Raw genomic sequence first — 14,655 nt, forward strand, 5'->3', positions numbered from 1 at the left:
TGAAAAAGAAAGGGGTTTGTATGTTGAAGACTGCAAGGATTTTATGAGGTAAGCTACAGAGGAACTTGGGAGAGCCAAAAGGTGCTAGAACGGAAACCACCCCAGTTCCTTGGATTTGAGTGTTAGCAGGCCGATTGTGAGGCAAGCTGAGGAATTCTAGAACCACAGAATGGCTTGGGTCATTTAGAGTGAAATCCACTGTGTTATTTCTAGTTTTTTTTAGAAACTTCTTGTTAGTTGTAGTTACTTCCACTTGACCAGATTTCTCCAAGTCCTGTTGACATGCTGGTCAACACTCGTGTTGAGGAGACATCCACAGCTTCTCTCATTGACCTGTTTTATGTCTCAGCGCTGTCAAATGAAACAATTTCTTCCTTTGATGAATCCCTGGACTCAGTTGTCTTCCTGTGCTGTGGGATGAGTGATGAAGGATGGAGTGCTGGGCAACTGGATCCTCTGGAGTCCTTGGGTCTTGAGAGATGACATCCACACATCCTGTGGGAGCTGGATGGTTTCATTGGGAGATAAGTCACAAGCGCAGCGGTCGTACGTGTCCTTGTGAGCCTGGTGACGGTTTTTTTGAGAAATGAAGTGTTTGGAGTGTTTTCAGAGGAGGTGTGTCAGGGCCTTTTTCAAAGCAAAGCATAGGAGAGGCAGGGTGTCATCAGTGAGCTTTGAGGTTTTCATCGGAAGGGTTCAGCATTGATGAGCTTTAAGGAGTCTTTCAACCCAAACCATTGCATGGTGTCGTGGCATTTGTGTGGTATGTGTTGCAGGACTTTTCCACGTGGCCTGGTTGGATCTTGCTCCCTAGTTCTGTTCTTTTTGGGGCTGGATGAGGCTTGGGGGAAGAAAGGAAGAGGAGGCGTGTCAGGCTTGGATGCAAAAGAACTTTATTGATGGAAAAACAGAGTAAAGAGGCAGGAGCATTAATGTGGAAGGGAGCACATCTGAGGTGCAAACAGTGCAACCATCAGTCGGCGTCCCTTGTGGAAGACAGATCTTGCCAGAGCACCAAGGTCTTTGTGCCTTTTGATGTGAGGAGAAGAGAGGAGATCCCTGATGTAGTTTGGCTTGTGAGAAGGAGGTATCAGAGGAGGAGGCATCAGACGAGAAATGGTCTCCCTTGATGTGGTGGGTTGCAGGGTGCAGGTGTTTGCTGTCATAGGTTGTAGGGAGGGCCCTTAGCAGATGCCACAGCCTCCTCTACCTCCCAGGCCGTAGCCACATCCGTAGCCATAGCCCAGGCCTCCCAGGCCTCCCAGGCCTCCCAGGCCGTAGCCCAGGCCGTATCCGGAGTTGATGGGCACTCCCAGGGCACTGAGGTCGTTGCCCACGGCAGCGGATGCGGAGGATCCGACGGCGGTGCTCTGGGGGAAGGAGGTGAGGATGGGTCCTGGCAGGGTGACGAGGACAGCAGGAGGCTGGATGACAACGCGGGAAGCCTCACACTGCCTGACACAGGGCTCGTTGCAGCTGTTAGCCAGCGGGGTGGGTCCGCAAGAGCCGCAGCGGTCGTAGCAGGCCATGTGTGTGGTGTGGAGGGGTGGCTGTGGAGGAGAGAGAGGGTGTTGAGAAAGCGTTGGGGCAGAGTGGGTGAGGAGAAGGCAGGAGGGGCAGGGGGTTGAGGCTCACCTGGTTGTTGGTGTCAGCGGAGAAGGGGTGAGGAGAAGTGTGTGAGAGAGAGAGGCGCTGGGCCGGCTTTTATGCTGGTCCCCGAGGGGCGGGACAGCCTTTGGTGGTCATTGTGCAGCAAGCAGCTCCTGAGGACACAGCCTCCTGCTCAGGAATGGGCTGGAGCAAGCTTTTCTGCCTCACTCATCCCTTTTTATGTTCTTTGATTAAGGACATGCCTTCTGAGCATGGTGACATTTTTTGGGTGAGAGGAGGTGTGTTTGGGAGTCTTTTCCTGGCAGATGTATGTCATGGCATTTTTGGAGACCTGACAAAGCCCCGGGAGTGGTTGGGTGCCATCAGTGTGGTTTACTTTGGTCGTCATGGAGCTTGGAACTTGGTGACTTGTAGAGTCCCTTCCAAGCCAAACCATTCTATGATCTCATAGCACTCGTGTGGTGAGGTTTGCGGGCAGGTTTTCAAGGACAGCCCTCATTTGCTTGCAGTGTGCTCTGCGCTTTGTGGAAGTGCTGGGCATGAGGCTGTGCCTGGTTCATCACACTGCTTCTCTTGCTGCCATCTCACCAGGCCTGTCATTAGCTCTTCTTGCTGGGTGAGCTCTCTGTTTTCTTGGTGCCCTTCTTGCTTCTTACGTTTCAGGTGGGGGTTGAATTTCTTTGGGAAGGATTTTTGGAGTGAGGGGGTGCAGTGGTCTTTTTTTTTGAGTAGGGTTCAGGTGATTGCCTCTCTTTGGATAGGGAGTTCCTAAGGAATGGCAGGTGAGGCCATGTGGAAGAGAAGCAGCCTGAGTGAACTGAGAGCTTTGGCTGGAACCGAGGGAACGTAGCGACTTTATTATTTTGTGAAAAAGAAAGGGATTTGTATGTTGAAGACTGCAAGGATTTTATGAGGTAAGCTACAGAGGAACTTGGGAGAGCCAAAAGGTGCTAGAACGGAAACCACCCCAGTTCCTTGGATTTGAGTGTTAGCAGGCCGATTGTGAGGCAAGCTGAGGAATTCTAGAACCACAGAATGGCTTGGGTCATTTAGAGTGAAATCCACTGTGTTATTTCTAGTTTTTTTTAGAAACTTCTTGTTAGTTGTAGTTACTTCCACTTGACCAGATTTCTCCAAGTCTTGTTGACATGCTGGTCAACACTCGTGTTGAGGAGACATCCACAGCTTCTCTCATTGACCTGTTTTATGTCTCAGCGTTGTCAAATGAAACAATTTCTTCCTTTGATGAATCCCTGGACGCAGTTGTCTTCCTGTGCTGTGGGATGAGTGATGAAGGATGGAGTGCTGGGCAACTGGATCCTCTGGAGTCCTTGGGTCTTGAGAGATGACATCCACACATCCTGTGGGAGCTGGATGGTTTCATTGGGAGATAAGTCACAAGCGCAGCGGTCGTACGTGTCCTTGTGAGCCTGGTGACAGTTTTTTTGAGAAATGAAGTGTTTGGAGTGTTTTCAGAGGAGGTGTGTCAGGGCCTTTTTCAAAGCAAAGCATAGGAGAGGCGGGGTGTCATCAGTGAGCTTTGAGGTTTTCATCGGAAGGGTTCAGCATTGATGAGCTTTAAGGAGTCTTTCAACCCAAACCATTGCATGGTGTCGTGGCATTTGTGTGGTATGTGTTGCAGGACTTTTCCACGTGGCCTGGTTGGATCTTGCTCCCTAGTTCTGTTCTTTTGGGGGCTGGATGAGGCTTGGGGGAAGAAAGGAAGAGGAGGCGTGTCAGGCTTGGATGCAAAAGAACTTTATTGATGGAAAAACAGAGTAAAGAGGCAGGAGCATTAATGTGGAAGGGAGCACATCTGAGGTGCAAACAGTGCAACCATCAGTCGGCGTCCCTTGTGGAAGACAGATCTTGCCAGAGCACCAAGGTCTTTGTGCCTTTTGATGTGAGGAGAAGAGAGGAGATTCCTGATGTAGTTTGGCTTGTGAGAAGGAGGTATCAGAGGAGGAGGCATCAGAAGAGAAATGGTCTCCCTTGATGTGGTGGGTTGCAGGGTGCAGGTGTTTGCTGTCATAGGTTGTAGGGAGGGCCCTTAGCAGATGCCACAGCCTCCTCTACCTCCCAGGCCGTAGCCACATCCGTAGCCATAGCCCAGGCCTCCCAGGCCTCCCAGGCCTCCCAGGCCGTAGCCCAGGCCGTATCCGGAGTTGATGGGCACTCCCAGGGCACTGAGGTCGTTGCCCACGGCAGCGGATGCGGAGGATCCGACGGCGGTGCTCTGGGGGAAGGAGGTGAGGATGGGTCCTGGCAGGGTGACGAGGACAGCAGGAGGCTGGATGACAACGCGGGAAGCCTCACACTGCCTGACACAGGGCTCGTTGCAGCTGTTAGCCAGCGGGGTGGGTCCGCAAGAGCCGCAGCGGTCGTAGCAGGCCATGTGTGTGGTGTGGAGGGGTGGCTGTGGAGGAGAGAGAGGGTGTTGAGAAAGCGTTGGGGCAGAGTGGGTGAGGAGAAGGCAGGAGGGGCAGGGGGTTGAGGCTCACCTGGTTGTTGGTGTCAGCGGAGAAGGGGTGAGGAGAAGTGTGTGAGGGAGAGAGGCGCTGGGCCGGCTTTTATGCTGGTCCCCGAGGGGCGGGACAGCCTTTGGGCATCATTGTGCAGCAAGCAGCTCCTGAGGACACATCCTCCTGCTCAGGAATGGGCTGGAGCAAGCTTTTCTGCCTCACTCATCCCTTTTTATGTTCTTTGATTAAGGACATGCCTTCTGAGCATGGTGACATTTTTTGGGTGAGAGGAGGTGTGTTTGGGAGTCTTTTCCTGGCAGATGTATGTCATGGAATTTTTGGAGACGTGACCAAGCCGCGGAAGTGGTTGGGTGTCACCAGTGTGGTTTAATTTTTGTCATCACGGAGCCTGGATGTGGGTGACTTGTAGAGTCCCTTCCAAGCCAAACCATTCTATGATCTCATAGCACTCGTGTGGTGAGGTTTGCGGGCAGGTTGTGAAGGAGAGCCCTGAATTCCTGTCAGCCTTTGCAGTGTGTTTTGGGCTTTGGAGAGGTGCTGGGCATGAGGCTGTGCCTGGTTCATGACACTGCTTCTCTTGCTGCCATCTCACTGGGCCTGTCTTTAGTCCTGGTCTTTTCCTCTGGGTGTGCTCTCTGGCTGTCTCTGTGTCCTTCTTCCTTGCACATTTGTAGCTCTTTGTGCTTGGTTTACTGGGTAAGTAATGTTTTGTGAGTGAGACATCTACAGGGGCAGTTATTTCTGTGTTTTGTGAAAGAGTCCCTATATTTTGGGAATTAAACTGACCAGGAGGAAGTTCAAAATGTTTGAACATCTTTTTGGTTGAAACTGAAAAACAACAAATAATTTTTATGAGCTTGTAAGAGGACAGAGGAAGCTTGAGATGTTTTTTGAGTTCCAGGTAGGGGCTGAATTTCTGTGGAAAGGATTTTTGGATTTAGAGTGTGCAGTGGTCTATTTCGTTAGAAGGTTTCAGGTGAATGCTTTTTCTTGGATATTGAGTCCTCGTGGACTGGCAGATGAGTCTGTGTGGAAGAGAAGGAGCCTGAGTGAACTGAGAGTTTTGGCTGGAACTGAGGGAATGCTGAGACTTTATGACCTTTGCAAAAAGGGGTTTGGAACTTGAGGACTGCAAGGATTTAGTGAGATAATGAAGAGAGAAAATCAGAAGGGCCAAAAAGTAACTAAAACATAACCCACCGTGGTTCCTTGGGACTGAGTGTGTTCCAGGATGATTGTGAGGCAATCTTAGGAATTCTAGAACTACAGAATGGCTTGGGTCATCTAGATCAAACCCACTGAATGTTTTGTAGTTATTCTTAGTTACTTCTTTGTAGTTCGATTTACTTTTACTAGACCAGATTTTCTAAGTACTCATTTCATCGAGCTCTTTTATGTCTCACCACTGTCAAATGAAACAATTTCTTCTTTTGATGAATCCTGGATACAGTTGTGTTCCTGTGCTGTGGGATGAGTGATGAAGGATGGAGTACTGGGCAACTGGATCCTCTGGAGTCCTTGGGTCTTGAGAGATGACAACCACACATCCTGTGGGAGCTGGATGGTTTCATTGGGTGACAAGCCACAAGTGCAACGGTCATAGCCGTCCATGTGTACGTGTCCTTGTGAGCCTGGTGACAGTTTTTTTGAGAAATGAAGTGTTTGGGTGTGTTTTTAGAGGAGGGGTGTGTCAGGGCATTTTTCAAAGCAAAGCATAGGAGAGGTGGGGTGTCTTCAGTGAGCTTTGAGGTTGTCATCTGAAGGCTTGGGCACTGATGAGTTTTAAGGAGTCTTTCAACCCCAACCATTGTATTATGTCATGGCATTTGTGTGGTGTGGTTTGTGTGTGTGTTGTGAAGATGGGTTTCCCTTTCCTAGGAGCCCTGTCAGGCTGGTCTGGGCTTTGGAGATGTAGCAGGTGTGAGGCACTGCCCCTTCCAAGCCTCTTGTTCTGCATCTTTCCTTTGCTGCCATCTTGCTAAGCTTGTTTTTAGGTCTGTCCCCTCCCACTGGGCACGCTCTGTAGGGGTCTTGGGCCTGGAGAGACTGGAGTACTGTTAGGGTCCATAATTATTATTTAATCTTTTTTTTTGTGAGGGCATAGATGAGCCTCTGCTCATATGCATCACACAAATTGCAGAAATAACAGGTTTGCAGGTTTAAGCAAATGACACTGATGCATTTTAGGGACAAAATGACACCACTTTTGAAAGCAGTCTTAAGAGGGAATCATTAGTGGGAGAGTAGAAAGCAGACCAGTTTTTTAAACTTATTAATCACCCAGGGAAAAGGGCTAATTAGAAAGAAAGGCAACAATTAAGCTTTCTCACCCTCTGAAGAAAAGCTGCGGCTGGCTGCAGGTGGGGATGCTGCTGACTTTGCCTCTGTCTGCTTCTGTCTGCTTCTCCTCAGGCTTTTGGTGTGCTGCTCTGTCTTGGCTGCTGATTTCAGGATGATTCTGCTTCTTTAACTGTTGCCTGAGCTGTTGCTGCATTTTCTCCTTTCCATCCATGTTTTCTATAGCAGAAAACTGCTTTCCTTCCATTAATTGTTGTCAGATGGTTAAAATTGGTGACTGGAGACCTTCCTTTTGATATTCGGGTCTTTCCCAGAATTCTATTGTGTTTACTGTCAATCTGCATTAGATGTCTGGCCAGCATTATTAGCTGATTTTATTATTTTATCTTTAGAGACCTAATGCGATGTTACCGAAGGAGCCAGGCGCGATACCTATTAAAGAGTGTAAAGCAAAGTAGGGGAGCCAGGGATTTGCTGACTGATGCATTCTTGAAAATAGTAAACTAAGCTGGGGAGGCAGAGGACATAGGTTTTCCTAAAGGTTAAGAAAGACAATCTTTGTTGAGAGAAAATCTGTTAACTGGAAATAGCTTTGGTTCTCATGAATCAAGAGATAATTTCATATTATCAGTGTGTCCACATCACCAGTGTAGCAGGGGCAGTGATTGATGGGCCTGATGGACACCTGTTGTCAAGGAAACATTAAGGCTGTGCAGATGAAGATCTTGCCACAATGGAAGTTGTAAAATTTCATAAGTGTTGTGCAAGCCTTTCTTGAGGAAACTGAAGGGCTTGTGTCAGGGTCCAGAAGCCATCTGTGTGCTCCTGTATGGTGGTGTTCCTTGGGACATAGTTTCTAAGAGAGGTCTTACATCCCTTTTTGCAATCAACCCAGCCAACGACCTCTTGATGGCTGAGTTTGAGCTGGGTGAGATTTGGGAGAAGGAAGGAAGAAGAGGCTTCTCAGATTTTGATGATAAGGAAATTTATTGATGACAATCGCGCGAAAAGCAAGGAGTACCAAGTGGAAGGGAGCAGTCCTGGTGTCCAAATAGAGGTACTCTGATCTGAGGTCCTTGTCAGCAGGAGATTCTTCAATAGGCAAGCATGATGACCCAGGTCGTCATGCCTTGTGTTAGGACCAGCTCACTGGATGTCCCCTGGTGTTCTGAAGATTCTCAGCAGGGAGTTGGAGTGAGGAGTAGAGGAGGTAGGAAACGTGGCACTGTAGAGAAGGGTATGTGGAAAGAAATAAGGATGGAGATGAAGAGCCTGGAGGTGTGTCTTCAGTGCATGCCATGGGTGCCAGGGTGAGAGTGGTGGTATTCAGAAGTGGTGTTGTGTGTTCTTAGCAGATGCCACAGCCTCCTCTGCCTCCAAAGCCATAGCCCAGGCCTCTCAGGCCTCCCAGGCCGTAGCCCAGGCCATAGCCCAGGCCGTATCCGGAGTTGATGGGCACTCCCAGGGCACTGAGGTCATTGCCCACGGCAGCGGATGCGGAGGATCCAACGGCGGTGCTCTGGGGGAAGGAGGTGAGGATGGGTCCTGGCAGGGTGACGAGGACAGCAGGAGGCTGGATGACAACGCGGGAAGCCTCACACTGCCTGACACAGGGCTCGTTGCAGCTGTTAGCCAGCGGGGTGGGTCCGCAAGAGCCGCAGCGGTCGTAGCAGGCCATGTGTGTGGTGTGGAGGGGTGGCTGTGGAGGAGAGAGAGGGTGTTGAGAAAGCGTTGGGGCAGAGTGGGTGAGGAGAAGGCAGGAGGGGCAGGGGGTTGAGGCTCACCTGGTTGTTGGTGTCAGCGGAGAAGGGGTTGAAGAGAAGTGTGTGAGGGAGAGAGGCGCTGGGCCGGCTTTTATGCTGGTCCCCGAGGGGCGGGACAGTCTTTGGGCATCATTGTGCAGCAAGCAGCTCCTGAGGACACAGCCTCCTGCTCAGGAATGGGCTGGAGCAAGCTTTTCTGCCTCACTCATCCCTTTTTATGTTCTTTGATTAAGGACATGCCTTCTGAGCATGGTGACATTTTTTGGGTGAGAGGAGGTGTGTTTGGGAGTCTTTTCCTGGCAGATGTATGTCATGGCATTTTTGGAGACGTGACCAAGCCCCAGGAGTGGTTGGGTGCCACCAGTGTGGTTTAATTTTTGTCATCACGGAGCCTGGAAGTGGGTGACTTGTAGAGTCCCTTCCAAGCCAAACCATTCTATGATCTCATAGCACTCGTGTGGTGAGGTTTGCGGGCAGGTTGTGAAGGAGAGCCCTGCATTCCTGTCAGCCCTTGCAGTGTGCTCTGGGCTTTGGAGAAGTGCTGGGCATGAGGCTGTGCCTGGTTCATCACACTGCTTCTCTTGCTGCCATCTCACCAGGCCGGTCTTTAATCTTGGTCTTTCCTGCTGGATGTGCTCTGTGTTTGTCTTGGTGCCCTTGTTTCTCGTCAGGTTCCAGATGGGGATGTAGGTTATGGAGTGAGAGGTTGCTGTGGTCTGTTTCGTGAGTAGGTTCAGATGATTCCCTCTCTTTGGACAGGGAGTCTCCATGGACTGGCAGATGAGGCCATGTGGAAGAGAAGCAGCCTGAGTGAACTGAGAGCTTTGGCTGGAACTGAGGGAAGGTAGAGACTTTATGACCTTATCAAAAAGGGGTTTGTAACTCTAGGACTGCAAAGAATTTGTGAGATGAAGTTTAGAGAAAATTGGAATGGCCAAAAGTAACTAGAACTGAACCCAGCCTAGTTCCTTGCCACTGAGTGTTTTGCAGGCTAATTGTGAGGCAAGCAGCAGGGTTCTTGAACCACAGAATGGTTTGGGTCATCTAGATCCAACAAAACTGTGGTTTTTTTCACCATGTTTCGTGATGTTTCGTCCTTTTCGTCCTTTCTTGTCATTTTGAGTTACTTCCAGTTGGCCACATTTCTCCAAGTCCTGTTGACATGCATTGTTGAACAGAGAGTTTTTGTTGAAAGTGAGAAAAAACGAAGTACTTTTATGACCTTGTAAGAGGACGCAAAAAGGTCAAGGTGTTGTTTGGCTGTGGTGGGAGAAAATGAGAAAGGTGAAATCGAGCAGGGGTGAGGGAAAGGCTGACGTAACTAATGACTCTTTGCCTCAGTTTTGAAAATAAGACCAGGTTGTCCAGATATCCATCCCCGTGAGTGGGAAGAGTTGGACCAGGTCTTTGATGAAGCCCCCATAATCCAAGAGAAATCCTAGGGGACTTTCTTCAACACTTAGACACTCAGAGGTCTCTCCAGGGAAGGTTTCTGAGGGAGCCGCTGGAAGTGTTCCCCGAGCTACTTCCCATCCAGCTGACTGGAGGTTCTTGAATGTGATGCCCATCTACAGGGAGGACCGGAAAGAGGCACCAGGGAACTACAGCCCTGTCAGTGTGACCTTGGTGTTGGGGAAGGTTCTGGAGCAGTTCATCTGGAGTGCCTTTAGAAAACCTGTAGAGTAGAAGCAGGCAATCAGTCTCCTTCAGCATGGGTTTATGAAAGGCAGGGCCTGCTTGAGTATCCTGACCTCCTTCTCTGACAAGGTGACCCAGTCATTGGATGAGGGAAATGCTGTGGATGTTGTTTACCTGGACTTCAGTAAAGACATTGTCTGTGTTTCCACAGCATCCTCCTGGTTCAACTGGTTCCTCACAGCTTTCCTGTGTGTACTCTTTGCGGGGTAAAAAATTGTCTGGATGTCCTGTCCCAAAGAGTGGTGGTGATGGGTGCTCAGTGCAGTGTGTGGCCAGTCAAAAGTCCCTTTCCTAGGGCTGAGTTCTGTGGCCAGTTCTCCTTAATATATTTGTGGATGATTTGGAGGAGGTGATTGAGTGCACACTCAGTAGGTTTTCAGATGACAGCAGGTTTGGGAGGAGTGTTGGGCTCAGAAGGCTGCACAGAGGGGTCTGGAGAGGCTGGATTGATGGCCAATTTGATTAGATTCAGGAAGGGTCGGTGTCGGGTCCTGCACTTGGGTCACACCAACCCCAGGCAACGCTCCAGATCTCGGGAAGAGCAGCTGGGAAGTGTCAGGAGAAAAGGAGCTGGGTGTGTTGGTGAGCAGTGGAGAGAGAATAGGTGAGAGAAAGAACTCTAGAGACAGCAAGAGGAGACAGGAAGTGGTCCAGGTTCCAGAGCAAGGAATCACCTGAAGCCTTTGGTGAAGGCCTCGGTGAGGCAGATTTTCTCCCTGCAGCCCATGGAGGGCCCTGGTGAGGTAGGACAGGTGTCTGTGCTGCTCTGTTGGTGGGTGCACGGCAGGCAAGAGGCACGCTGGGCCAGTGCAGAGCTGGGCTGAGGGTGCCAGGGAGTCAGGTGGGCTCCCATTGGCCCCTAGAAAGGGGGTTGTGTAACTGGATGTACATCAGTCCCTGGGGAAAGATGGTTTGAAGCACTGAAAGGCCATGATGGTGCTGAAGAGTCTGGAGCATCTGGAGCATATGAGAAGAGGGTGAAAGAGCTGGGAGTCTTTAGCCAGGGGACAAAAATGGGTGAGAGACACAGACATAAGTGTGTCTGAATGCCAGACAGGATGAGATGGAGCTGAGGGAGAGAAGCTCTTCCTGGTGAAAGAACTAGCAGGACACCCAAAAAATGTCACCATGCTCAGAAGGCATGTTCCTAAAAAAACAAACAGAGAAAGGGATGAGTGAGGCAGAAAAGCTTGCTCCAGCCCATTCCTGAGCAGGAGGCTGTGTCCTCAGGAGCTGCTTGCTGCACAATGATGCCCAAAGGCTGTCCCGCCCCTCGGGGACCAGCATAAAAGCCGGCCCAGCGCCTCTCTCCCTCACACACTTCTCCTCAACCCTTCTCCGCTGACACCAACAACCAGGTGAGCCTCAACCCCCTGCCCCTCCTGCCTTCTCCTCACCCACTCTGCCCCAACGCTTTCTCAACACCCTCTCTCTCCTCCACAGCCACCCCTCCACACCACACACATGGCCTGCTACGACCGCTGCGGCTCTTGCGGACCCACCCCGCTGGCTAACAGCTGCAACGAGCCCTGTGTCAGGCAGTGTGAGGCTTCCCGCATTGTCATCCAGCCTTCCACTGTCCAGGTCACCCTGCCAGGACCCATCCTCACCTCCTTCCCCCAGAGCACCGCCGTCGGATCCTCCGCATCCGCTGCCGTGGGCAATGACCTCAGTGCCCTGGGAGTGCCCATCAACTCCGGATACGGCCTGGGCTACGGCCTGGGAGGCCTGAGAGGCCTGGGCTATGGCTTTGGAGGTAGAGGAGGCTGTGGCATCTGCTAAGAACACACAACACCACTTCTGAAAACAACCACTCACACCCTGCAACCCATGGCATGGACTGAATACACACCTCTGGGCTCTTGATCTCCATCCTTCCTTCCTTCTCACATACCCTTCTCTACAGTGCCACATTTTCTACCTCTACTCCTCACTCCAAATCCCTGCTGAGAAACTTCAGACCACTGGGGGACCTCAAGTGAGCTGGTCCTAACACAAGGCATGACGACCAGGGTCATCATGCTTGCCTATTGTAGAACCTCCTGCTGACAAGGGACCTCAGCTCAGAGTACCACCATTTTGACACAAGGAGTTCTCCCTTCTACTAGGTACTCTTACCTTTTCACAAGATTTTCATCAATAAATTTCTTTATTATTACAATCTGAGAAGCCTCTTCTTCCTTTCTTCTCCCAAACTTACCCAGCACAAACTAAGCCATCAAGAGGTCGTTGGCTGGGTTGATTGCAAAAGGGATATAAGACCTCTCTTAGAAACTATGTCCCAAGGAACACCACCATACAGGAGCACACAGATGGCTTCTGGACCCTGACACAAGCCCTTCAATATCCTCAAGAAAGGGTTGCACGCCACTAATGAATTTTTGCACATTCCATTGTGGCAAGATCTTCATCTGCACAGCCTTAGCGTTTCCTGGACAACAGGTACCCAGCAAACCCGTCTCCCACTCCCCCTGCTTTACTGCTGATGTGGACACATTGAAAGGAAATTCTCTCTTGATTCAGCAAACCCAAGGAAATTTCCTGTTGACAGATTTTTCTCGTCAACACGACTGTCTCTCTTAAACTGTAGCAAAACAGATTTCCTCTGGCTCCCCACCTTTTTTACTCTTGAAATGCGTCAGTCAGCAGATCCCTGGCTCCCCTACTTCACTTTACACTGTTTCATAGGTATCACGTCTGACTCCTTCATTAAAATCTCATCACGTCTAAAGAGATAATATGCTAATTATGCTGGCCCTGCTACTTCTGCAATCTGTGTGATACATATCAGCAGAGGCTCGATATCTATATCCTCGAAAACAACAGATTGAATAATAGTTACAGACCCTAACAGTACTCCAGCCTCTCCAGGCCCAAGACCCCTACAGAGCGTGCCCAGTGGGAGGGGACAGACCTAAAAACAAGCTTAGCAAGATGGCAGCAAAGGAAAGATGCAGAACAAGAGGCTTGGAAGGGGCAGTGCCTCACACCTGCTACAACTCCAAAGCCATGATCAGTCTGACAGGGCTCCCAGGAAATGAGGATCCCTCTTCACAGCACCCCCAAACCATACCTCACAAATTCCATGGGATCAGAGAATGGTTTGTGTTGGAAGTCCATCACCTTCAAAGCCCTCAGATGACAACCTCTGACCTCACTGATGACACCTCACCTCTCCTGGGCTTTGGTCTGAAAAATGCCCTGACAAACACCTGCCATGAAAATCCAGGATGATGCTGTTGCAAACAAAGGCTTTACTGAAGTCCAGGTAGACAACATCCACAGCATTTCCCTCATCCAATGACTGGGTCACCTTGTCAGAGAAGGAGGTCAGGATAATCAAGCAGGACCTGCCTTTCATAAACCCATGCTGAAGGAGACTGATTGCCTGCTTCTACTCTACAGGTTTTCTAAAGGCACTCCAGATGATCTGCTCCAGAACCTTCCCCAACACCAAGGTCACACTGACAGGGCTGTAGTTCCCTGGTGCCTCTTTCTGGTCCTCCCTGTAGATGGGCATCACATTCAAGAACCTCCAGTCAGCTGGATTGGAAGTAGCTCGGGGAACACTTCCAGCGGCTCCCTCAGAAACCTTCCCTGGAGAGACCTCTGAGTGTCTAAGTGTTGAAGAAAGTCCCCTAGGATTTCTCTTGGATTATGGGGGCTTCATTAAAGTCCTGGTCCAACTCTTCCCACTCACGGGGATGGATATCTGGACAACCTGGTCTTATTTTCAAAACTGAGGCAAAGAGTCATTAGTTACGTCAGCCTTTCCCTCACCCCTGCTCGATTTCACCTTTCTCATTTTCTCCCACCACAGCCAAACAACACCTTGACCTTTTTGCGTCCTCTTACAAGGTCATAAAAGCACTTCGTTTTTTCTCACTTTCAACAAAAACTGTCTGTTCAACAATGCATGTCAACAGGAGTTGGAGAAATGTGACCAACTGGAAGTAACTCAAAATGACATGAAAGGACGAAAAGGGCGAAACATCACGAAACATCACGCAACATCACGAAACATGGTGAAAAAAACCACAGTTTTGTTGGATCTAGATGACCCAAACCATTCTGTGGTTCAAGAACCCTGCTGCTTGCCTCACAATTAGCCTGCAAAACAATCAGTCGCAAGGAACAAGGCTGGGTTCAGTTCTAGTTATTTTTGGCCATTCCAATTTTCTCTAAACTTCATCTCACAAATTCTTTGCAGTCCTAGAGTTACAAACCCCTTTTTGATAAGGTCATAAAGTCTCTGCCTTCCCTCACCTCCAGCCAAAGCTCTCAGTTCACTCATCTGCCAGTCCATGAAGACTCCCTATCCAAAGAGAGGGAATCTTCTGAACCTACTCAGGAAACAGACATCCCCATCTGGAACCTGACGAGAAACAAGGGCACCAAGACAAACACAGAGCACATCCAGCAGGAAAGACCAAGATTAAAGACCGGCCTGGTGAGATGGCAGCAAGAGAAGCAGTGTGATGAACCAGGCACAGCCTCATGCCCAGCACTTCCACAAAGCGCAGAGCACACTGCAAGGGCTGACAGGAATTCAGGGCTCTCCTTCACAACCTGCCCGCAAACCTCACCACACGAGTGCCAGGAGATCATAGAATGGTTTGGCTTGGAAGGGACTCTACAAGTCTCCCACTTCCAAGCTCAATGATGACACAATTGAACCACGCTGATGGCACCCAACCACTTCCGTGGCTTGGTCACGTCTCCAAAAATGCCATGACATACATCTGCCAGGAAAAGACTCCCAAACACACCTCCTCTCACCCAAAAAATGTCACCATGCTCAG

The 14,655-nt window shown here is 50.0% G+C and overlaps 4 protein-coding genes across 4 annotated transcripts; 1 reads left to right on the forward strand and 3 right to left on the reverse strand.

The window, feature by feature from the left end:
• Positions 1-1,184: 1,184 nt before the first annotated feature.
• LOC139792974 (feather beta keratin-like) lies at positions 1,185-1,547 on the reverse strand. Its single transcript, XM_071736968.1, has one exon. It carries the CDS (start codon positions 1,527-1,529, stop codon positions 1,185-1,187), a length of 345 nt encoding a protein of 114 aa, XP_071593069.1. The 5' UTR covers positions 1,530-1,547.
• A 2,114-nt stretch (positions 1,548-3,661) lies between these two features.
• On the reverse strand, positions 3,662-5,705 carry LOC139792976 (feather beta keratin-like). Its single transcript, XM_071736969.1, has 2 exons — positions 5,640-5,705; positions 3,662-4,027 (listed from the first exon to the last, which is right to left on the reverse strand). Exons 1-2 carry the CDS (start codon positions 5,703-5,705, stop codon positions 3,662-3,664), a joined length of 432 nt encoding a protein of 143 aa, XP_071593070.1.
• Positions 5,706-7,360: 1,655 nt separating this feature from the next.
• Positions 7,361-8,088, reverse strand: LOC139793804 (feather keratin-like). The gene has a single exon (XM_071738714.1). The coding sequence runs from the start codon at positions 8,068-8,070 to the stop codon at positions 7,741-7,743; it is 330 nt and encodes a 109-aa protein (XP_071594815.1). The 5' UTR covers positions 8,071-8,088; the 3' UTR covers positions 7,361-7,740.
• Positions 8,089-11,299: 3,211 nt separating this feature from the next.
• On the forward strand, positions 11,300-11,918 carry LOC139793805 (feather keratin-like). Its single transcript, XM_071738715.1, has one exon. The coding sequence runs from the start codon at positions 11,318-11,320 to the stop codon at positions 11,633-11,635; it is 318 nt and encodes a 105-aa protein (XP_071594816.1). The 5' UTR covers positions 11,300-11,317; the 3' UTR covers positions 11,636-11,918.
• Positions 11,919-14,655: the final 2,737 nt, after the last annotated feature.

Source organism: Heliangelus exortis, chromosome 2, assembly GCF_036169615.1.
Source record: "Heliangelus exortis chromosome 2, bHelExo1.hap1, whole genome shotgun sequence".
Classification (NCBI taxonomy): Eukaryota; Metazoa; Chordata; class Aves; order Apodiformes; family Trochilidae; genus Heliangelus; species Heliangelus exortis.

What these genes read in the sequence shown, in the direction of transcription:
- LOC139792976 (XM_071736969.1), bottom strand. Translation starts at nt 5,705, where the DNA reads ATGGACGGCTATGACCGTTGCACTTGTGGCTTGTCACCCAATGAAACC. An exon ending in CCATCCAGCTCCCACAGGAT is followed by an intron (nt 4,028 to 5,639) that starts GTGTGGTTGTCA and finishes TCTCCTCCACAG; the next exon opens with CCACCCCTCCACACCACACA.
- LOC139793804 (XM_071738714.1), bottom strand. Translation starts at nt 8,070, where the DNA reads ATGGCCTGCTACGACCGCTGCGGCTCTTGCGGACCCACCCCGCTGGCT.
- LOC139792974 (XM_071736968.1), bottom strand. Translation starts at nt 1,529, where the DNA reads ATGGCCTGCTACGACCGCTGCGGCTCTTGCGGACCCACCCCGCTGGCT.
- LOC139793805 (XM_071738715.1), top strand. Translation starts at nt 11,318, where the DNA reads ATGGCCTGCTACGACCGCTGCGGCTCTTGCGGACCCACCCCGCTGGCT.